At 37.9% G+C, this 24,735-nt stretch overlaps 1 protein-coding gene across 10 annotated transcripts in view; it reads right to left on the bottom strand.

The window, feature by feature from the left end:
- GRIA3 (glutamate ionotropic receptor AMPA type subunit 3) overlaps nt 1-24,735 on the bottom strand; it is a 402,836-nt gene that overhangs the window by 94,769 nt on the left and 283,332 nt on the right. For all 10 annotated transcript variants that reach the window (XR_014572094.1, XR_014572095.1, XM_083797757.1 and 7 more), the window contains one exon: nt 18,242-18,481. Coding sequence is in view for 8 of the 10 variants with exons in the window: in XM_083797757.1 (XP_083653883.1) it covers nt 18,242-18,481 (240 nt within the window). In the remaining 2 variants the exon portion in view is untranslated. The remainder of the gene's footprint in view (nt 1-18,241; nt 18,482-24,735) is intronic.

The following is a 24,735-nucleotide window of genomic DNA, read 5'->3' as shown; positions in this document are numbered from 1 at the left end:
GATGCATTGCTAACTGGCTATTTCAAGTGTTTTGTTTTGGGACCCGGGTGGGGCAGAAGCTGTATAATACTTTTCTGGCTGGTTTGTTCTGTTCCAAACAGGATGGCCTTTATACTGAATGGTCAGCAAATCTAATGGTTTTAAACAGTGAAACTGATGCACCCTGACTGTGCTTCCCCCACAGAAGGTGAGGCTCCACTGGGCATTTTCAAAGCAACTCCTAGCAGCTGAATGCAACAATCCTATGGGAAAAACAAGTGGAGTTGGTGCACAGGGTAACTTCCAGGCACAGTTAGAAAATAAGGCTCCAATACATAAAGTTAGAATACAATCACAGAATCACTGAGGTTGGAAAAGACCCTTAAGATCATCAAGTCCAACCCTCCACCTAACACTGAAAATCCACTGCTAAATCAGGTCCCAAAGGGCCACGTCCACACGTCTCTTAAATACCTCCAGGGATGGCGACTCCACCACTCCCTGGGCAGCCTGTTCCAATGCCTAATCATGCTTCCTGTGGGGAAATTCTCCCTGATATTCAACCTAAACCTCCCCTGGCACAACTCGAGGCTGTTTAAGGCTAAGTTAAAGGCTTGCCTCTTAAACTATACACTTCTATAAACCGTAGAGGAAGAAGCTGGTTTTACCTTACAATTTGACTATGTCTAAAAAGACCAGAGGCCTGGAACAGGGGCAACTTCTCCTTACAACACTGTGGCAGGTAGTAGCTCCTTTCTTGAGCCAGTGGCTAGAATGCAATAGCATGCAGTGCTCCTCTGTGATCAGGTTTCTGGAAGAAACACCAACTTTTGTGTCCTCTGCAAGGAGTACAGAACAGCTTGCTTTCCTGGCAAGGTAATTTTTTCTTACTTAGCTAAATGGATTTTGGAGCCTCTATTCTGATGCTTGGGATTTTTGCTTTGAAAACTGAACAGGACAAAGGAAAAGCTGTCATCAATTTTAATGGAATTTTTACCATGGTATTTGTGAGGGCTTCAGCAATCCCGATGTGAGAATGAGTGATACATGCCATTAGGCCTAAGAGATGAGACAGTCTCGACACAAGATTTTGTCTGTGTTCATCTACTCCATCTGCAAAAACACTCTCACCACTAGAAGGCACAACTATGTACCATGGCTTCACCTGACCCCTGCGGTACCATGGCACCATTCATCTCCAAGAGACGAGACAAAAATAACAGAGATGAGGCCGACTGTCTGGAAAGCACCCTGCAAGAAATATGACATTAAGCAAAGCTGACTGCTTCTTGTCTGAGGGTTTTCTTGCATCTGGGTGGAACAGCCTTAGCTCTTAAATAGATGAGGCTCCTTATGATAGGTGCAGTTCAGACACCTATGCCTGATAAACTTTCCTTATGTAAATACAAACTAATAGTTGGGGCAAAGAGAAAACACCAATAAAATAGTATGCTATTACTCACCTTGCTAACTTACTGTTTAAATGAACAATACTCATGAATTCTACAAAGATAATATATGATCAACACCGCACAAAAGCACGTAAAAGTCATATGGAAAAGATTGCACTGAGCAGAAAATAAACATTTAAAGTAGTCTGATCCGTACCTGAAAAATTGTAATCAAAACTTTTGTTATATCTGTCTTTGCATAAAGCGTTAATGATAATTTCATGCTTTTTATTTAGGAAATATGTATCTATATATAATAATCATTTATACCTACAAATGATTGATGAATGCCAAATAACTTTATATACTGTAGAAGGGCAGTAAATCTGTAATTTAATGATTTAAAAATCATTGCTAAATACTAATTTTGCTTCTTGAGCAAACTTAGCATAGGACAAAACTTATAATATGTTTACAGTTTCATAACCATAATTTAAAAAAATATTAATACAACAAAATTAAGTGTTGATGATAACAAATGAGGGCAGGTATATAAATAATTCTAGTCTCAGTAAAATCATATCCTTGCATAGAATCATAATATTTAACTGAGATGTGAAGATTGCCAAAATAAGGTCCTAATGCATTTATTTTGGCTAAAAGCAGTGTGTTTACTGCTGTCTTTTTTCCATAAAGTGTGGCCATTGGCCATTCTCAAATAAATTAAAAATGTTCTTTGATGCACTGCATGAATCACAAATGGGCACAGAACTTCATTTACTGTTTAGGGAACTGTCATGTTAGAAATTCCCGCTCCCTTAGTTCAGTAACAGAGCTGGTGATTTGGTGATTTTTTTTTTTTCAATAAGCAATTTTTTTCAATAATGAAAGAACAGAGCTACAGAACTTTGGGAGGGGAGAGGACCACAGCTACAAGTTAGTTCAGGCCAAGCTAAACTTATCATTTTGGCTGAAAGAATGAAGAAAAATATTTCTTAAAATGATTCTTCCAGACTTTTCATTTCAAAATTTGAACAAAGATTAAACAAAAGGTTATTTTCAAAATAATGTGAACCAGATTTTCCAGATAAACTAAAATTGTTCAACGTGGCCCCAAATGAACTTTGTAATGTTTGTTTTGCTGAACATTTCCCACTCCTTCCCAGGTTCTACTTGACTTGAACAAAATTTTTTTTCTAAGCTTTATTTCTGACAGGAAGGGGAGAAAATACACAGTTATTACCTATGTTGAAGAACCTATTGTTATATTACCACAGAATAAAGTAGAAAGCCCTGGAAAGAAAATGAGACAAAACTGTGAACAGTAAATTGAGATTACGACACTGCATAAAGGAATACTCTGTAAAGGAAAGTAATTGGAAAAAACTAAAATTTTTAGTTTTCTAATGAAAAGTAAAACTAAAATGTATTAGTGTTCGGCTTTTCTTTAACAAATATGTCCCTAAAAATCCTTGAAGAATCACATAGAAATTATTAGAACATTATTTTTATTAGTTTATGGAAAACTAGATTCCCTCGTGACCCAGCAATTTCTATTTCTATTGCTTCTAGACTCTGTGGTCTGTATGACAATTGAGGCCATTATGCTTCATATTGTAACTCTTATAAATATATTTAAAGTAATAAAACTGAAACTAATTCTCAATTTTGAAGCAAAATGTTCCCATCCTTTTGCCTTCATTCTGGTGTAATAATCAGCAATGACTTCTTTAGTAGCTCTTAAGAACCACCATCATGGTAGATGCTGCCGAAACTCCAGGCCAGAAGAGATCCCCTTCCCATTCCCAGTAACGACTGCAGATTAAATACAACAGCTAGGTGGATTTTTACCATCTGAATTCAATAAAAGTGTAAAAAATAACCATCAGAGTATTACAAAGTGGCCCACAATAAAAATTCTCATTATTGACACAACTAACTCATTGCTCTTAAGCAAACATTTTAAATAGCATTATTTATATGAAGTCATAAATATCACTTGTCTGGGATTAGGAAAAAAGAACACATTTGAATATAAAAATTTGGAGAATTTTTCGTCTTCTTTTATAATCATGATTTTTATGTCTGTGTTACAATTTTGTTGCTGTTTCCCCTGAACCTGTAATGAAACTATTTTAAAATACATGAGGTCAAACCTTTACCTGTTTCAAACATGCAATGCTTCACTTCAAAAAAAATGTAGTGAATGGCTTTTCCTATGCTCTGAGGCATATTCTGATTTTTACGCAACTGAACCAACTTAGTTACCTTCAGCAACACTCCGAATCCCTTACTGTAGAAGTTTTAATGTTAAAAGCACTTTGACAAAATCCAGCTTTATAGTCAGAGGGAGGTCACTGAAGCCACAAAAACATTATCTGCAGAAAAATGCAAATGAATGTCCTGTAAACCAAGATTCTATCTGTGCAAAATGAATAGCACTTAAAACTTAGGAACAAATAACAGCACGGCTCCCATTAGCTTTCTAGCCATAATTTTCATGGGACACCCAATAAAATGTTATAAGGATGCGGCTGGCACGTAAAATTCACTACAAGTCCGATGATGATCTGTTTATATTGTCTACCGGTTTTTGAAGAAGGTCAATCCAGAGATTACTTAAATTAAATCTAAATGGTAATGGCCTACAGCTGCTTACACTCACTGTGTTTGGCTTCATATTTATTATTAATGAAAACTCAGCGTAATTCTAGTCATTTCACACTTTTGAAGCCACTGTTCTTTATTTGTTCTTCCAGATATATAGTTCCACTATATTTATTAAACTCACTGAAATTATTGCTATCTAAATGAGAATTCATCATCAAACAGCCAGACTGAATTCTTCCTTTTAAGGAAATGGTCCATTAATGTACAAATATTATTATATTGTTCATGTCGAAAGGGAAGCACTGCTTGGTATTATTGACCCTGTGTGCAGCTAGGCTTTTCTCTGATTTGTAGCGTAAGGAAAACATGCAAACCAAAATGGTCATTATTCTAATGTATGCCTTTCACATCCGTTTTGTTGCTTTCTTTAAGTGTAGCAAAATGGTGCCAGAAAGGACAACTAAATAATATTTACACTAATACAATGTACATGCATCATCTTAAGCCACAATTTTCACTTTCATCAACATATCTACAAACCGACAAATAAGCAATGAAACAACCCTGAAAAATCCTTCAGGGCACTCAAATTCATGTTAGAATGTGCAAAATAACTATCCTTGCTATATTACTGTTTTTTTTCTTGCTGAAGGAGGACAACTACCACACTGTGATGAATGTGTTTCAAATGTTTGTGTTCAAACTGTCTCCACGAAGTGGAATATCTCTAAAACCAACACATACACTAATGTAACAGAGGCAGTTACTTTGCAAGGCTTTTCTAAAATAGCATAGCATGAAACTCGAACTGTCAGTGCATAAATTACCATTGCCTTGAGGCTGCAATAACTTATGCATCCTTGTATTCACCCCCTCACATACCTCCCCTGAAATTCCTCTCTTACAGAACAGTCCAGATCTCCCCCCGCCACCTCTCCCCCTCTTTGCGGCTACTGTAACAATGTCATTACTAGCATGTAGGCTTGCCCATTGCTGTGTAGGTGAGGGAGGCATAGCATGGTGTGAAAAATGAGTGAAACAGGAGGGTTTGGGGGGTTATTTTCAAGAAATCTCTGCAAAAAATGTTATTGCAATAACTATATGTTCATATAACTCATTATTATTTGTCTACAGCCAGGCATAATTTGATTTTCTTCCTTTAATAAAATCTTGATCTAATTTCGGGTTATCATTGTCAGCTCATGGACAAAAACAACTGATCGATAACACTAGTACTACTAAGCAATAGGCAATTCTATCTACAGAGCAATTACTGACACCACTGTAGTCAGCTCAAAGGTTTGATCTTGCTCAGTCAATGTCAGACGACTGTTTTTTTTCCCCACTTTTTTTTTTTTTAAAGAATGAAGCCTTATCTTGCTAATAAAAGATACGTTAAACTACCCAAACTAAAGACTAATATTTTCGCATAAAATTGTAATTTCCCCTTTTTTAAGTAGGGTAAAAGAAAAATCATTAAGAAATAAGATTGCAGTAAGTAGCATTATTTGATCTAGAAACACATTTACAAAATCTTTAGTCTTAGGAGCAGATTGTGACACAATCCAGTCTAGACCATGATGGTGTTATGTGTATATAATGCTGGCAAAATAACTAAACTGCACTGAAAGGCTTTTATACTGCAGTTCTGACTTAAACTCATCAAATTAAATTCTTCATGAATTAATGCACATAGATTGAGGTTGATGGAGTATATGACTTTGACATTTCATAAAGATGAGTGATAATTATGGATTCTTCCATATATTTTAGATTGCTCAGCAGGATGTAATGGCAACTGAAAATTACATCTAATAGAGGAAATATACTGTTTATATCATAACTTTACCCAACATTTTAGTTTATTTGATATATTCTCCCATTAGAACCACCCATACTTGGGTATGAATGATACCTCTCAAACTGAATAGAAGGCACCCAGGAGTTTTAGTAAATGCTTTCCCATGTTAATTCTGAGACTACATTCATTATTTCAATATCACCAAGGGGATCACAGTAGAAATTTACAGTCATACATAGCCTTTGCTACAAAGATGGCAATAATATGAGTTATCACCATGAACCACCTTGCAAAAAAGATACCTAAAACTGGCTGCATTATTTACTACATTTATCTGATGGCTTCAGGGTGCTTAAAATATTCTGAAGTACCCTGAGAAAATCTTTAAATACCATTGTTATGTATTTTCTTCTCTGGAAAAGGCTTCTTAACGATGGCTTTGTGACCTAGACAGCTTAAGAACAGACCAGAGCCAGTCTTTGGGACTGCTTTATATACCACATATAGAGAACAGAAAGGCTTTAGTAGACATTTCGTACATTTCATTAGGTTATACTAGAATAGCTGGAAGGGGCTTTTAATTTACAAAGGGGAAAGGAGCTTCAGCTAAATGCTCATGAGACATTAAGTGTTTATAACAAACAATACAACTCGGATCTGTCTTTGGTCTACGGTAGTATGGTTCAGTGCTGTGTATGGTGTGGCCATGCTCCTTTAAAAACCCATTCTCAAGTACAGTTGGGTACATTATCAAAATCTGTGTTATCAAAAATGAATTATTGCTCTCCTGAACGTGAATAGACTGAAGACATATATTATAGCTTCATAAACAGCAGGAAAAAAAAACACCACACTATAAAAGTTTAGCACTTTATGCAAAAAACAGCAGAAATTACAGCAGTCCTCCTATATCTGGTGTGTGTACAGACCCAGCAATTCACTGCATATTATTATTATCAGCATTGACACAAATATCCCCAAAGCAAACACCACCTTAGAAGCTCCTAAAAAAAACTTAACAACCACTGCTTGGTATCTGCTAACCTTTTCAGACTGATGCTGTTTTATCATAACAGCATGGAACCGCGATGCTCGTAGCTTACCAAACATTCACATCTCAGCACAGATCACTGCACTGGGGCAGAGAACAGAAGTGGAGCCATGCTTCCAGTTGCTACAGGTCTGGTTTACAAAACTGCTCAGTTTCAGGCATGATGCATAAACCCACACTGCTCACTAAATGATTACTATCCTGGCAGAAACACCTCAGCTTCCGTAGACTCAGCCCATTCATCTGGAGGGTGCACAGATTTATTTCTCATGCAAATCCAGATTCCATGGTACACCCAGTTTGCAGAGCAGTGCCTGAGGAATCAGGCCCTAAAAATCAAAGGAGAACCACTCAGCAATAAAGGGGATAGTTTGCCATTGCAAGAGATGAAAATTCTGTGCTTAATCACTTTAATAAATTGAAGAACAGCTCTGACTGAATGCTGCTATGCTCTGCAAATCACTGGCTGGTGATCTGTTTCTTTGGGCTGTTAGCAACCAAGGTAAGTCAGAAATATTTTTAAGTGCAAAGTAACAGGCTGTGAAAACGATGAGCTCAGGATCAGGAGGAATAAAACTTTGGGTCACCTTTCTCTCCCAGTGATTCTTCTCTGCACCATGAATCAAAGCAAAAGAGTTGGCCAGCAAAAGCTATGCATCTAGAGCTGAAGGAGTGAATAATCGTTGTTACGGAGTATAAAATTCATGTCAGGAACTTTTCACTTTTTTTTCTATAGAGATTAATACTTAATCATTTTATGGAGGTATCCTGCACCTGGGGCGTAACAACCCCAAGCAGCGCTACAGGCTGGGAGATGGGTGGTTGGAAAGCTGCCTGGCAGAGAAGAACTTGGGAATACTGGTTGATAGGCAGCTGAATATGAGCCAGCAGTGTGCTCAGGTGGCCAAGAAGGCCAACAGCATCCTGGCTTGCATAAGAAGCAGTGTGGCCAGCAGGTCTAGGGTGATTGTCCCCCTGTACTCGGCTCTGGTGAGGCTGCACCTTGAGTACTGTGTTCAGTTTTGGGCCCCTCGCTACAAGAAGGACATGGAGGTGCTCGAGAGAGTCCAGAGAAGGGCAACGAAGCTGGTGAGGGGTCTGGAGAACAAGTCTTACGAGGAGCGGCTGAGGGAGCTGGGGTTTTTTAGCCTGGAGAAGAGGAGGCTCAGGGGTGACCTCATCGCTCTCTATAGGTACCTTAAAGGAGGCTGTAGAGAGGTGGGGGTTGGTCTATTCTCCCACGTGCCTGGTGACAGGACAAGAGGGAATGGGCTAAAGTTGTGCCAGGGGAGGTTTAGGTTGGATGTTAGGAAGAACTTCTTTACTGAAAGGGTTGTTAGGCATTGGAATGGGCTGCCCAGGGAGGTGGTTGAGTCACCATCCCTGGAGGTCTTTAAAAGACGTTTAGATGTAGCCCTTAGTGATATGGTTTAGTGTAGGACTTGTTAGTGTTAGGACAGAGGTTGGACTAGATGATCTTGGAGGTCTCTTCCAACCTAGACGATTCTGTGATTCTGTGATCCTTCATTCCACTGTACTACAGTAGTACACTGTTTTACATAGCGTCTGGAATGCATGCTCACAGTGCTATCAAGCTGTGAATTGCAAGGAGGAAAGTTTTTAAAAAAAGAAAAAGGTGTGATTTTAAATGTCTCATGAGAAACCAGAGAAAAACCTATCTTCTTAAGAGAAAATTCCTTTAAAAAATCCTTAACCTAAATACAATATGAGGTCACTTCACCTGCCGGATGAGTGGGTTTATCATAAATGCATTCACGTTTATTTTTCTTCCTACAAAGCATCCGAGTCATCTTTATGCATACTGAGACAGCTGATATTTTCTGGGAAGCAAAAGGCTTATGGTCAAACTAGTTTAGTCAATTGTTAAGTCTGAAGAAGTAAAATACATCTAAGAGGGCCAGATATCATACCTGAAGGAAGGTATTGAAGCTTTAACTGATATGTCTTTCATACAAAACTCCAAATTTAACTAAGTACCTTAAATGCAAAGCTTCTTAGTAGTCCATTAAGAGTTTCTTCGAAGGCTCGAGCTTTTTTCTATGTGAGAAAGGAAATTCAAGGTAAAATTTAAGGGAAAGTGAATCTTGTGCAGGAATATGAAAATCTGTTTGTCACCAGTAACCCAGCCACTGGCTTCCAGTCTGGCATTCTGTATGTCTCTTAAATCATAGCTCCATGTGCTCTGAACTCAATAACTATTTCCATAGATGTAAGTAGATGAAGATCAGGCTGTTACCTGATCAGTGCCTCAAATTTTCCATCTGAAAAACAGGATTGAAAACTGTTGTTTGCCCTACACAGATGCTGCTGATCTTTATACATTGTTGTTTGAGACCATCAAATGGAAATCATTTCAGAAGCCCAAAGTGCCTTTAACAAAGCTAAATTCTTAGACACCATTCATCCAGCATGCAATATAGTCCTTTATCAAAAGAAATTCAAACTGCGTACGAAGCGCCTCTTTTGGTAGTGAGAAAAGAACATGTCATTGCTTAGCTGAGAGCCTGCCTTTGAGTGTCTGAAGCCAGTCTATGAAAGGAGAAGCTTTGATTTCCCTGCTTGTTGAGAAGCTCCAATTTAGTTGTATATTCCTCAAACATTGGAGAAATCTCCTTTGTGTTTGGTGTTTTTTACCACTTGTACCTATTACAGTCACTCCTGTATCATTCCATTAAGCCACAACACCGTGTGCTCACTCCACAAAAGTTTTTCACCTGGTGAATGGTGTTCATTTGCCTGAACTGAAGATCTTCTTGCTATCACATCACGCTCACAAGAGTGTGAAGTCTCTTGTGGTTTATGTAGGGAATCTATTCCCTCACTCTGAGTAAGAAACACACATTGTTCCACAAAATATCACGGGCCACCAATAATACATCTTGATCAGGTTAAAATAAACTATTTCTAGGTGGAAAAATATACATAGGAAGAGTAAACATGGAGTCAAGATCCAATGAAGAGTGATAAAATACACAAACTTGTAAGAATACAAAAATGCTAAATACTGCTATTGTAACTGCATTAAGGTACAGGATGTCAACATGTCTTTCTTTGGAGAATGTATGACAACCAGAACAGGCAACTCCACTGAAATATGTATTAAAGTTCACATACTATTGCAACATTATGCATCTGTCTCTTTTTGATATATACTTCAGAACTTCTTCATCTTGAGTTCATCACCAAACAGTCCTGCTTTCTTCAGTCCTACTCAAAGTACCACCCCCTTTACACAGACTTTAATAAGCAAGACAGTTCACTTCCATGAACAGAATCAGCACAAGCTCCCAGGTAAAGCTAGCCTGCCTTGCTCTGAGCATTTACATGCTGAAGACAATTAAGTCTTCCAGTCTTAAAAGCTATGCTATATATATCAATACAAAATAATACATTCAAAGTAGCTCTAAGTAAACTCATTGATCTGTTGGATGAGATGGGTTAATAAATAGGTTTGATATAAGTGTGCTCAATCCTCTGCATGTCAATAGTCTTTCTCCTGGCCTTCCTTCCTAGTCTAAAAAGTCCCAGCACCTCCCTGAGTTCAACAAATTCTACCTTAACTCCTCTGGTTCCAAGCAAAAGCCTTTCCTCACCTCTAAGGCTTGGCTTTGTGTCAAGTCCTTGCCCTTGTCTCATAGCAAAAGGGCCAGCAACCCCTCTCAGGTATCTTTTCAGCCCTTCTCCCCTCCTCCTCTACTTGGAAGCTGTCCTGAATTTTACCTTTGTTTCAAGGAATCTGGAAATGTGAGACTCTGGCCATTTAGGCCTTGCTGACACACACAAAATCCAAAATCAACAGAGAACAAAAGCTTCTGCTGCTTAAATTACTAATACAAATAGCACTAAAATTAAATGTGTTATGGCTATACCAAGAGTTGATAAAGCATATGTATTCATGAAAAGCTAACTATTCAAATGTATGCATTTACACAAATAAGCTTATAAATGCAAAGACTTGTGAACTTCATCCCTATGGCATGGGCGAGTTTGTTCTCCTGTTTACTGTGTAACATATTCAGGCCTCAGCTCACACGCCTGAGAGTTCGAGTTACTTTCGTTAGGGATACTCGTGTAACACACATCCTGCTTTGGGATTCCAGAAATTATTTATCCAGGACTTTCCCAGCACACATGCTGTATCCCTGAATATTATTACAAGCTGATTTCACAAAAACTGAGGTCAGATTCTGGTGCTCCTCCTCTCAGCCACAACCAGATTCACACTCAGCATGAGCGAGGCCACCATAATCCCCTATCCCAATACCACTACGTGTGGATAGGAGAATGAACAACATCACAGCATCACTGCACAAGCAGTATGAAGGCTCTGTTATATCATGCTTTTGCTCTGGTGTTCCTACCTTCCTTCATGGCTGGGCTGATATGCTTCCTCAGGAGCTCCATGAAACAAGACACGTGTTTGCTGCACATGTGCAGTTACTCTACTTGTTGTTGGAAAATACTGCTGACAGTAGTGCATGTTCCAGCAGCTTCAGGCATTTTGCCCGGGCATCTCAACACCAAACCGAACCCTCTGTGTACACACAAAACTTGCAGTGGCACAAAGCTTCAGTACAGAATACCAGGATGAACTCTGTATGCTGGTGGTCTCTAGCTGCAACTTAGTTTTGCCAGTATGATACATGTCACGCTGGATGATTTTCAAAGTCTATTCACTCCTTTTGCTCATAAGCTCGAAAAACGGTTTAAGTGATTACCAGGGGTAAGCTAAACAAATAGCAGCTAATGGGAAAAATCAGGAGAAAAATGCTTAAGGCTCGCAGTCCACCGAAAAACCAGCCAGCATCCATTCTCCCACACAGGGTCTCAACATTTGTTTGGGGAAGGATCAGTGAAAGAGCTTTTTTCTGTATCTGTATACCACAGAGACCAAGGTAAAGGGAGTCTGTATGACACTTTACAGGTTTCAGAGGAAATAAATGGCAGGTGATTACCAAAAAGCTAGATTTAACTGTTCAGGCTCAGATTATTCCCTAACACATTTAGGCAGTAAAGTCAATCAGTAAAGCAATCCTGGAATATTTCAGCTGAGATTCTGGTGTGTTTCCTGAATAGTGCCTTAGTTCATATATTATACTGCTGAAAGCGACAAAGCAATGTGACCTAAATAAGAATGTCAAAATTTGCCTCTTTGTCAGGGTAAATTATTTATATTTCATAAAAACATTGCTAAGCAGTATCTACAGTTCTCCATTCAATATAAATACAAATTCCAGGCATTATGAGATGGTAGAATCACTCATTCTTATAAAAACATACTGAAAGAAAGAAAATTTTTTCTTACCGCACATAGCTAAATGGAGTTTGATTGTTCTTTAAATCTAAATAATGGATTTTCCACCATAAGGATCTTTACACTGTGTGTGTTCTCTGTTGTACCAGAGTCTGAAAACCTGAAGCTACATCGCATCCTCTCAATGAAAGCCATGCAAAACATGCAACATTTTGTGGCGATGCTGCAAGTTGCCTTTTGCTGAGGTTGTGACTTAGAAGTGAATTTCTGGATGGCAGTTACTGGGACTTACTCTCCAAATGTACAGACACCGGTGACATCTATTTCTGTGATATGGAGGCCAAGTCTCAGTTCTGGAGGTCTTGCCAGGATTTTATTTCTTATTGTGCATTTCCCAGTGCACAAAGAAGTGGGATAGGAGAACATGGTAGCTCATCCCTGTCCATGGCATGGGGGTTGGAATTAGATGACCTTCAAGGTCCCTACTGATGCAAACCATCCTGTGATTCTACAATCTACATTGCTGCCTAAATGCTAGCAACTGATACTGCCTACATGTCATGCATGTGATCCTGGGCTGCTGTCCAAAACACTCCAGCAAATGATCCAAAAAGCTCAAAAGAATCAAGGTGAAGAATCAAGGGAGTAACTCTTGCCTCTCATGGCGTTTTATAGGCTTCCAAACAGGCTTTGTATGCTCCATTATTCTTTGCCACAGACCGATGTTTAAGAAGATAATGTCAAGATTTTAAATCCTTTCACTATTCTGAAAGTGCAAGCAAAATACATTTACAAAAGATAAAACTGTGAAAAATTCAAGAGGTATAAACATACTTATAAACAAGAATTATCATTTTCAAAGTGAAAGATCCCATGTTTAATTCTAAGTAAACTGTATATGAGTCATTTTCAAATCCATTTTCCTTCATGCAATGGAGTCAGACCAGCTCTGCAGCTAGTGACATAGCTCCCCTGCTCTGAAGAATAAACATGGTAATGAACAGCTCAGCTATCAATTCTTTTGACATTTGACTGTTCAGCGGGTGCTGAATTCAGGTTTTGCTAAAGCTCGTGTAGCTGCTACCACCATATTCTTTTTTCCCCTTTATTGAAGAGTGATCTTTAGAAATGAAGCTAACAGTTCCTGACATGCAGAAAGACAATACGGAGTTTAACAAACCGGTTATGTGGTAAGAAGAGTTCTTTTGCATCTGTCTGCTGGTGGAAGGTGATTAAAAACAGGAGTCGGTCATTCTGTGTTGGATTACATTTTTCATCACAGCAGAGACTCCATCTGCTCAGAAAAGCTGTACCAGCACCTGACATTCCCAAATCCCTGAGAATCATCAGGTATTAAAGCGAAGTCTCGCTGGATTCCACAAAAATTAATCTTACCCAAAAACTTTTGCAAAAAATGGTATGTTCTACATAGCAGTATTTTTTCAATGCAACTGTTTCACCCCCCCATCCCCCCAAAAAAACATCACTCTAATTTGGTGGGAGATATAATGAGACTGGTTCTACAGGCCTTTTCTTTTATCAGCTCAAATCTCTCATTCCCCAGGGAAAGCAGCACAGAAGTGACTTGTCCTTTGATAGCAATAGATAACTAACCTCATTTTGTAAAAGCAGAACTAAACAGAAGAGTTATTCTTTGTCTTCAGCAGCACTGAATCAGTCCTCATTGCCATATACTGAACCCAATTTAAAAAAACTCAATGCCTTATGCATAATCATCAAGAAGCTTACAATTGCAACTTTTTTTTTTTCTCTCCTTTTTTTTTTTTTTTTTTGTCTCTTTACCTGGCATTTCTTTATGCAACAGGGTACCATAAGGTTTCACGGTGAAGATGAATGGTACAGGTCGTATTTTCTGGAAGTAAACTTTCAGCCCTCCGGCATACTTACCCATCAGGTTGTATTTTTGTGTTTCTGTGGCAGTAAGGATTAAAGATGTAATTACTTTCAGAAATGAAACCAGATACTTTGAAATCTTCTTAGCCACATAACCTAGAGCTTTAGACACACACTATTGTGCCTCACCATTCACCTTGCCAATGTTAACCCATTAAAAAATATTTATTAGCCAATGATAATCCTATTTAGCAAATACTTTTCTTCCTGATCTTCAGTATCCTTAGATACCTACTGACAAACTGAATGAAAACTAAATGACAGAAGAATTTCATACTTCTAAGTCTCTAGAACTATGTGGTTGCAATGCCATAAAGCCTATGTGCATCTCCGTCTGGACTGAGGTCCCACTGTGTAAGTTGTCATTAAACAAACATAAAGAAAGCTCCTTTCCAGCCCTACAAGGCTGATGTTTTAGGATGACTACTATGATCTGAAGGAAGAGGAAGAAAACTTGATGCACATCGCAGAAATCACTTGGTGCTATTTTGTTTAAATGATCTGCATGACATAAATCAGTGTCTTTGTGCACAGTAGATACAATAAATCAAAATAACTTAGGACAAAATGCCTGTGTTGTGCTGACAGATGGGGAGTGAACAATCTGTACAAAACAGTGTTTCTCAGACAAAAATAAACTGAAATGTTAGTTAAGAAACATTCTGGAAATTTAAATAAACAAAAGCTTCAGTACTGCAATCTAACACACCAATTTTATAATTAAATGAAGAGAAGTGCTTCACACTTTCACACAATATTAAGAAGACTATGAAACCCACAAGTCTACCTCTCCACACATTCGTACTAGTGTTACTCTGGTCCGCTGGCTTCAGCAGAATAATGTCTGACTTACAGTAACACAAACCCAGAGGAGAAACAGACCTGAAGACTGAATAAACTTGATTTTTTTTGATGAAATATAATCCTCAGCATGAGATGCAAAAGGTGACTTTCCTGACAAGTGATATCCAAATTCTTAATGGCTTTCTGTATGTAACCCGATCTCATTTCATCCTGACATAATCTTAATTAGTCTTAGTTCTACTGCAGAGATGCCTACTGAGGCAGTTAGCACCATATAATTAATCAGATATTTTGCACGCATCACAGAGACCAACAGTGTCAACTTACTGACTTGAGTTCATACAAACAGAACACAGCCCTGCCTTTCCCTTTCACATGAACTAAAGCATGTGGCATGGAATGAACATAGGACTATATCCTCTAAGCACTGCTTAATGTCCTTTCTTCCCTTAACAGCCTTTTCCTAATGCATCATTACTCTCTGCAAAGTATAATTTATTCTTTTTCTGCTGGTACTAGGGGAACATACAATTTGATATTTCTCTTAAATTTCAGTTTCTTCACAGAAGAATAAGTCCAGCAGCTGAAATAAGCAATAAGACGTAAGTCTTGCTGCTGGAATTCATAAATCTCACACTTTGTTTTTCTTTCTGTGTGCTTTAGCAGCAAAGTTCCTGTTTTTAAGAAACTTTATTTTGCACCTGCACATAAATATGCATTTGAGAGTACAATCTGCAACACTCAGTCATCTCATAGCAACAGAAAATACTTACAATTATAAACATATACAACACTTACGCACTAACTCACCAGATTAAAAGCTTCACCACCTCTCCATATAATTGTAGATCTTAACTTTATTCTATTGTTTGAGATTTATCTTTTGTCTTCATTGCAAAAGCCAAACGTCACAGTATTGTGCCTACTGTCACTGAGGGGGAAACCATATGATTATATAGTTTGACGGTGAAGAAGGAAAAAAGCACTGCTTAAGGAAAGCAGTTTTATAAAGAAGATGATTCTCCATTCTCCTAAGCTTTAATTGAAATAGTTCAATAAGCACGATAAAACCACAATAAGGCTTATTCAGTTTTGTATGGCACCTGTAATATGCTGTGGTATTTATCAATAGTAAACGCAATGTTTAATACATTGCAGTGCTTTAGTTTCGCAGAACATTATAAAACTAGTCGCAAGAACAATTTACTCCTTACCTAATATTCAACATAAGAAAGAGCAGTGTAATGTTTTGAAATTTCTCAGATTCTCAGAACAAACCAGTGAGATGACAATAATCTTCCTAGAAAGGCAGCAAAATAATGATAGTTCACTTTAGGAACTGAAAGTGAACTGCTTAACACCTCTCTACAGTGCTTGTGCCCCAAGGCAGTTAAGTATCTAAGACAGGAATTATTAAAAATTGTAACGGCTCTAGTGTTTTCGTTTCCAGTGGTATCTCAGCATAGGAACATGTACAGCCTTATTTGCTATCTGATACAAAAAGTCATTCACCATTATTATTGTAGAAGTTCTTGGGATGTTTTTTGTATTTGAAGGCCTATCAAAGAGATCAGTCAGGCTACTGGGATTGCCAAACGTTTCAGGTGTGGTCATCCCTGATTACTGCTATCAAAGGAATATAATGTCTATTTCTCAGTGTCTAATGCCTTTTTCCCTCCTATATGAATCTTCTTAATTTATTTTAATGCTGGAAAAGCACAGCAATTATAGTTCTGATAAAACTGCTACCAGGTTTGTTTTATAACCCAAATAAACATACAGTAACATTTAATTGTTCATTTTTGTTCCTGTTTTAGTGAAGGCAAATATTTTATCAAGCAACAGCAGTGAGCATATATGTAAAGTAAGGAAAGACAAGATGTGGTAAGTGTGTCTCAAAACACACACATATCAGAAACAACTCAAAGACCATCATCAAGCTATGTATATGCACTGATGCCTCTTCCATCCTAAAGACACAGGTCTTTATCTTCTAACCCTGAGCTACATGTTATAATCCTAGAGTTATTTATGCTGTTCTCTAATTCAGATTCCCCATTCTGGTAGACTTAGTCTGAATGCCTGACAACATATGGCTAGCATAACATGCATGCTAGCCACAAATAACATCAAATGTCATAAACCTTCCTTACTCTGATAACTGTCATAGTCACAGGAGCTTTCATTTAAAAGTGGACTAAATCACAAATTAAGGTGCTTGTATAGTGGTTTTAAAAGATTTAAAAACTAATGGCACTCTAAGATTTTCCATACTTTCCTACCTGACCTCATAGCTAGTGCTTTTCAAAGTTAGCAATACTTAGCATCTCCAAATCAGTCAAAAAAATGCTGAGCAAGCATTCAACTTTTATCAGTTACTTTATACATTATTTTGAACATGTACTACGTCCTTTATTGGGCAAGCTATTAATCTTCAGTGTGAAAAGCTGAGCCACTGAAGACTTGATCTTTACCAATACGTAGTAGCCCAGGGCATCAGACCTTTGTCATGGGAGCTGGGAATGAAATCAGAGTTTATCTGGCTCTATCCAGACTCCTTTGAAGGTCTTGGAGTCATAAAATGGGTAAGAAAGACAGCAGTATATCTACCTGATGCAAAAATTGCTATGCGGGTAAAAACTGTAGCTATGCAAAGTCAGTATATTCAGAGCAGCTGGTAACAGCTTCTCCTCAGAAACATGCAGGATTCTTCACAGTAAATGGCTTCTGATGCTCAAATCTCCCTTTGACAGGATTTTCTACCTTTGATGCATCAACTAGTCAGCAATTGGCTTAAGCATGGTAACACTGGTTTTACTATATTTTCATTTTGTAAAATATATCTCTGATCACTCTTGTCATGAATCTGAATTCATCTCTGAATATCCATGTGACATATCTAGAACATCTTTTCTCCAGCAGAGCCCTAAAGCATTTTATGCATTATATTCTTATACTGTTATTGATGCCTGGACATTTCAATAGTGTATCTTAGCATTGACTGTCTTTGTCCAGTGACAGGAGAAACACACATTTATGCAAAGTGTTGAGGGATTTGCAATGTCATGCACGATGGAAGGTCTTGTTTAACAGCCTTTTTCATAGTGCCGGCTTTATTCATTTTGCAAGGACTCAGAAACCCTGGCAAAAGCTGAGTCTGCAGTTCCATGGAAACCATGTATTCCAAATTGAATGCTTACACACCTAACAAAAGGTCTTTACAAATGGGAAGTAATATGACAATACCTTCTTTTCATCTATCCTATCATTTTTGTTCCATCAGAGTGAATTTCTAGGACAATCAGCATTTGCAACCTGCACCCAGAAGCAACTTGGGATGGGCTTCACATAATGATTCTGGTAGTACTTGTGGCAAGTCATAAAATAGCAAAGGCACTTAAAGCAATGGTGCTTACCCCGTTCAGTGTCATAGAGGTACACAAACTTTTCCCATTTATAATGGGTCAAGAGACTCAAGATGGCTCCTTTTAATGCTGGCCGCATCTGGATGACAAACTGCACGTCTGCATCTGTTGGGAAGCTGGGTGTAATGAAGGAAGTGTGAAGGGCTCCACAAAATGACGTCAGTGTGTTCATTGACATCTGGTCATAGAATCCAAAGATGGCATAAACTCCTCTGGAAAACTGTGAACAGACTAACAAAAACAGACAGAGGGGTTAAAATGTGAAATAAAATGAATGCAAACAATTTTTTGAAGTATATTTGAAGTAAGCCCTCTCAGCAATCCTGAAATTGTTTTGTATGATGCAGTAGATTGAATGAATTCGTGAGATATTATATACTAATTTCAGTGTAGCTGTGAGTTGTACAAACTTTCTGTCACAATTAAACTGGTCTGAGCACGTTTTTAATTCAAATTGTGCTGTTACATTGTTATAATCCACTAATCTTTCCACATTCCTTAAAAAACAAACACTGGATTACATTGCCTATCTGTAAAATATCTTCCCTCCCTTGAGTAGCACCTTGAGAGCTCTGTTAGCAGCTACACAACAAATGTCAAGTCTGCCTAAATATCAAAACATTAAGATGCAGTTTTCCCTGGCATCCCACCTTCAGATTTGACTCCAAGCAACCTCAATGTTTCATTTCTTTACAGTCCACCACTCTGAAATCCCTGTAGGAAACCTGGGTGAGGTCTTTTTCAATGAGAAATTATGGTGACTTCTTAACAGAGTACTAAAATCTTCAGAAGCAATTTGGAAGGTGTAAGGCTTACCAATATAAAGAATACCTATTGTTTCTTCACATGACAGACATTGATATCATTTAACCTGGAGGTTTTTAGTGTTTAATCATTCTGGTGACCTGAGGAACTCATCTAGTGTCAGGACACAAAACTCAGCCAGAGGTGTTTTGTTGCATGTGTACTTGTCTGGAGAAACACTGCATTTCCCAGACTTCAAAAAGATCTGAATAATGACCATTTCAGGCAAAAATGAAAGTACTTCGATTTAGAAATGTAGTCAACTTCGTGGAAGTTGCAGGGAGAATGACTTTTTTTTGTTGTTGTTGTTCAATTCTGTAGGAACAGAGCAAATTTCTTGTGGCCCTGGGTTCCTCCTGTGGAGAGACTGCATCAGAGACACTGAAGAAACCTCACGGGTAGGATGCAAGGGCTCAGCTCCATAGTAAGGACGGTGATCACCACACAGATGAAGCACACTACAGCACAGCAGCACTTCTACATCAAAACCTTTCTGGACTGGGATAAGCAGGTCCCATTTGTAACGAAAAACAAGTTTCCAAGAAAAATGGCCACTCAGCATCAACAATTCCACTTGTCAAGAGCTGGATTTTACACCAATTTCCAACTAGCCCCATTAACCACTTTTGCCAAAACACTGTGTACTTAACTTTGCAGAAAGCAAGGGGAAGTAATTACTGGTAAAGTAGACATGACTTCTACACAGAAATATACAGCATCGTTACTTCTGCAAGTACCATCATGAAATGTTTCCTACCATAAATGCTATTCAGAATCACCAAAGCCTGTTACCAAAGTAATTTTGAAAAGGTTTTGCCATCGTATTAGCTCATTGGAACATCATCATGGAAAACACCTCAAATTGGTACTCAGGTGTGAAAATTTCATTTTCTTCCTGGATGTCCAGATGCAAAAATAGGAAGGTTATTAAAGAACTTATTTAAATGTTTAAGACACTGTAAAAGGACATGACCAGAAGTGGATACCAGCAGCAAATAACAGCTGGCATAGATAGAAAATAGATGCAGATAGGGCACAGAGAGGGAATAAGAAATACTGATTTCTGAAAGAAAAGTTTGAAGAAGTTCTCAACCACAGTGGAGAAAAGATATAAAAGAAGTTATAATACAGCAAGAATTTATTCCCAGAGGCATGACCAAGGAATTAAATACACAGATTCAAAAGGCATTTTGTTAACTATATACCAGCAGAATATAAAGTATAAAAGCTACCATAAAAATTACCCACTGAAGTAACAAATAAAAGGCACTAACTTACAGGTAAAAAAAAAAAGAGAAAAATAAAGACTACTTTAGAAAGGCTAGCAGTCTCCAAATCATTTCAATGACATAAAAACTCTCTGATAGCATGGGAATAATCACTGAAGTGGGGCTAGCAAGAGCTGAGTGTCCTCACATACACTGAGTCAGTACCTTACAGATCAGACTTCTTTTACATATTTATTAATGGCTTAGTTTAGCAGTTTTTATGCAGATTCTTACTGTGGAGAAAGAAGAAAAGAGTAAGTCAGTGTATTCCAGGAAGTATCCCTTCTTGCAGTGCAAACAAAACGTATTTCCAAAAGTCTCCTGACACTAAATGCCCAGAGTATTTCAAGTGATCCTAAATTCACCTGATTTCTTATCAGCTATAAGGCTCAGGAATACTTTTAAACTGTGACTCCACTGAAATCTTTGAGAGTTACACAAAACACCTTATCTGAAAAAGGATTCACTAGGGGCTCAGAAAATCTACCACGATATCTAAGTTTAGAACTATAATGAAGAATACAGATTAGCCTTTATTAGGACTACTAGTGCCTACATCCCACTGAGTCAATGGAAGTAACTGGTGCAATCCTAAAGGTGGGTGACAAACAGCATCTGCCTCCAGCACGGACCAGTTCCTCTGCACCATGCTGGGAACCAGCTGAGAACTGGTCTGCCCTGTGCGTTCTCTTGTTCTTGGAGATTTGGCTCCTATGTCTGACATGAGTACTGTGGTCAGTGGTTGGAAATGGTTCAAAGTCTTTGTCTCTTGCACAAAACCATCTTGCATGTCTATTTTAAAACACTGAATTAATGTATATCTTTTAAGATAGCAGCTTATGCTCATGTGAGCAAGGGGTCCGTTCTCAATTTGTGAGTAAACTGGGACTGAAATCAGAGGCTGTTTACAGCCTGACCGTAAGCAGGACCTTCTCCAAACAATACCTAATAGCCAACATGGAGCTACTGCTTGCAAGGGGCATCCCAGTGCAGGTGAGAGGAGAGGATCACCAGCAATATCTTCCAATAAGCGTAGACTCCTGCCCAGTCTTATATCCTGATTCGGGTTTGTATTCACTGCAGATCTTTAACATTTTACAGGCTATCTATCTTGTATTAGTTTTTAATATCTTCATCTCTTAAGCTCCTCTACTTCTTTCTTTATACCCTATTTCTTCTTGACTATCTATTCTGCATGCACTGTGGGGTGCCAATGCAATTTTACTGGCCCATTTAAAAGGCAAGTAAACCTTTGTTTTTATAAGGGGAAGATAAAAGACCAATTATCTTGGTCCTCAATGCTCACTTGCATTTTTGAACTCACGATTTTGCTGTGATTTTGTAGCATTATGTCTTTTGTTTACTCTGTGACCCAGTCTCTCGTGTGGTCAGATCAACATGCTGAACATCCACAAAGCCATGGCCATACTGCTCCTTGGTTTCCAAAAACCAAACACATTATCACACTTATATTAATTACATTACCATTCTAACACCATGGATCTGTAAACAAAATTAAAAAAAACAACAACAACAACTTAATTTTAGGTAAATTTAGTTTTAGGTAACTAAACCTTAGCTTCAAGCTCTTTATACAAACTATCTGCTATTGGCAATAGGACAATCCTCATTTTAGAGTAAGAATTTTGGTATTTTTCCTTAATTCATCACAGTTGATTTATGTTCGTTTTTCCCTCCTAAAAAAATGCAGATGGTCAAACACATATTTTGGCTATTAAAGGAATGATTTGGACAAATCCCGATGTAACCATTCATTCCACAAAAATAGTCAATTTTTATTTTTTCTTCTGAGATATATCTTTAAGATACTGTTCTTAATCACCGCTATTATTTTTGATACTGTTTCCAAGGACAGCACACAACCAAGTTCCTTTATTGCCTGATCTGAAAAATTTGTAACATGTATAAGTAAGGGAGAAAGGTCCTGAGTAGCTCTTATTCTAATGGTGGACCCCTTATGGTCCTAGTGGTGGACCATAATAAGCCATTATTTTGGCATTAGATGCAAGACAGATACAACTTTTTAAATGGAGACTTAACTCTGGGCTTGTCCTCTGAGTAAGCTAGCTGCCACATGCTATTTTTTTCAGCAGAGGCAGGGGTGTATGACAGAAGCCTGGGAATTCTCAAGCATGTAAAGAGAAGATAAGGAACTTCCAGGTCATGAGAGATTGAATTGTTTTCTGCCAAGGAAAGGAAATACTCCGAGCCATAATGATCACTTTATTTTTTTAAATAACAGTGATTTGTTAAAATAATAATAAAACAACAAAACCCACAATGATAAAACATACACAAGAACAACAAAAGCAAAACACAAAACAAACCAAAACCAATTAAATAAAAATCCTTGCTTCTCTGTGGAACAGCAGCTGAACCTTCCTAAGCCTCAGTGTAACTCATTGAACCCCTGACTTCGGTTGTTTTACTAGCAGTTCCGTCCTCCCTCCCGTCAAAACAGCCCCGCCACAGAAATTTAACCAGATTAAGACTAACCAGATGTGATTTTTTTCACTCAGTCCCCAGGAAGGCTCCAGGCCAGAATTTCAAAAGATGCCCCATCTCACACAAGTTATTAGATGATTTGTGTCTTTTTTAAATTTATTTTTTGCTTTCTATCTGTATTCATTTTTTCTACGTTTTAGTGACTGTGAATATTGCTGACACAGCAATGTTGTATAGGCTCTGACATCCCTACTATCTGTTGCCTGCAAGCTAATGTCAATTTTTCTCTGACACCTATTATTTTATTTATTTATTTCTAATTCCAGTTCTCACTATGAACAACTGAGACATTACTAGGGACATTTACAAGAAGGTTTGGCTTTTGCTTGTTTAGAGAAAAGACAGATAAAGCCAACAAAAGAAACATATTAACGGGTGGATCTTAATATGCCATTTCCACCAGATGATGTCTTTGACAACGGACTTTATGTTGCACAGGATCCTCGTAATTGTCACACTTCTGACCATGGGAGCAGGAGCCTGGAAGTTCTGGAGTCAGGGGCTAGAGGTTACAGTATTTTAGACGCTATTCCCTCTTCATCACTGTTTGTATGGACAAGTAATTTCCATTTTGTTCACATCAATATCTTGTAAAATGGGTCTGACATAATTAACCTATATCAAAGGGACACTGTAAGGTCTGCTTTATTGATAATTAAGCGGTTCTTTGGGCTGAAACTCTCTGTAGGAGTATAATGACAACTGATATTATTGTGTGTTGCTCATACCATTTCCTCAGTTTTGTGCTCTGTATTTCCCTCAGCTGTGAAATAATTTTATTCCCTCCACTTTCCTCTGCCAACTGTCTTGGATTCCACACAATTCTCACTGCCATCCTCTGCCAATGGACTAAGGAGACTACTTTGTATTGGAATAATACACAGCGCATCGTAGAGTACTGGCTATTTTCTATTTAGAGTCTCCATCCTATGACTTCCTTGCTGTAACAATATGAGGGTTATCATTAACTCCACTTCATACAGCTCTTAGAGAGACTGACAATGCCTCTACTTCTTCCTTTCCCTTTCATTTTAATACCCTGAATGAATAAGCACCTTCTCTCTACTTTGAGCCCCAAGGAGATCAGCACAGCAGTGCCCACGAATGCAGAAGGAGCTACTTTAGGATGGTCCAGGCAAACAGACTTGAGAGCTTGCTTTAAAGACAAAGTCACTGTATTTAAAATGAAAATTAAAATGAAATACAATTATCTGTTGCCAATAAAACCAGTTTTCACATTTAAATTCTTAAGACTCTGAACTGTCAAGAAGAAAAGATTCCATGAGTTGTTTAAAATTCAGCTGAAAAAAAGAAGCATTTATGAAAACATCCATTTCTGAGATAATTAATAGTGAATATTCATGGAGGTGGGAGTGAACCAAGGAAGTTACAGCTGAGAATTGGATCCAAATCCTCCTGAGATATTGACCATAACATCACTTCTCATTCTACTTAATAAAGAACGTGCCATTACAAGTATAAAAAATGCCCCGCAAACACAAAGAAACCTCACAGCAGAAAGCAAAACAAAATTACAATTTACTATTGTTACTTCATTTATGGCAACAAACATTTTTCTCAGTGATATAACTGAAGTTCGTTTTATCTCATTCTTTTCATAAAACACTGCTCAACTTGCTCTGTCTAGTGCCTTCTTCATACATAGACACTTCCTTCGGTTTGTACTTCTTTTTAGAAGAGCCAATAAGATAACAACAGCATATTCAGGCACTGGGTGAAGAGGGAGTGAAGGACTTATTAAATTGCAAATGACAGGCATAAGGATTAATCAATTCATATTTTACAAGCCCTTTACTAGAAAGCAATCCAAAATGAATGTCCAGATACAAGCATCCCCAAACACTCTCTGGTCAAGATTCCATTCAA

This window comes from Anser anser, assembly GCF_964211835.1.
Source record: "Anser anser genome assembly, chromosome: 13".
Lineage (NCBI taxonomy): Eukaryota > Metazoa > Chordata > Aves > Anseriformes > Anatidae > Anser > Anser anser.
This window is presented reverse-complemented; position numbering and strand designations above follow the sequence as displayed.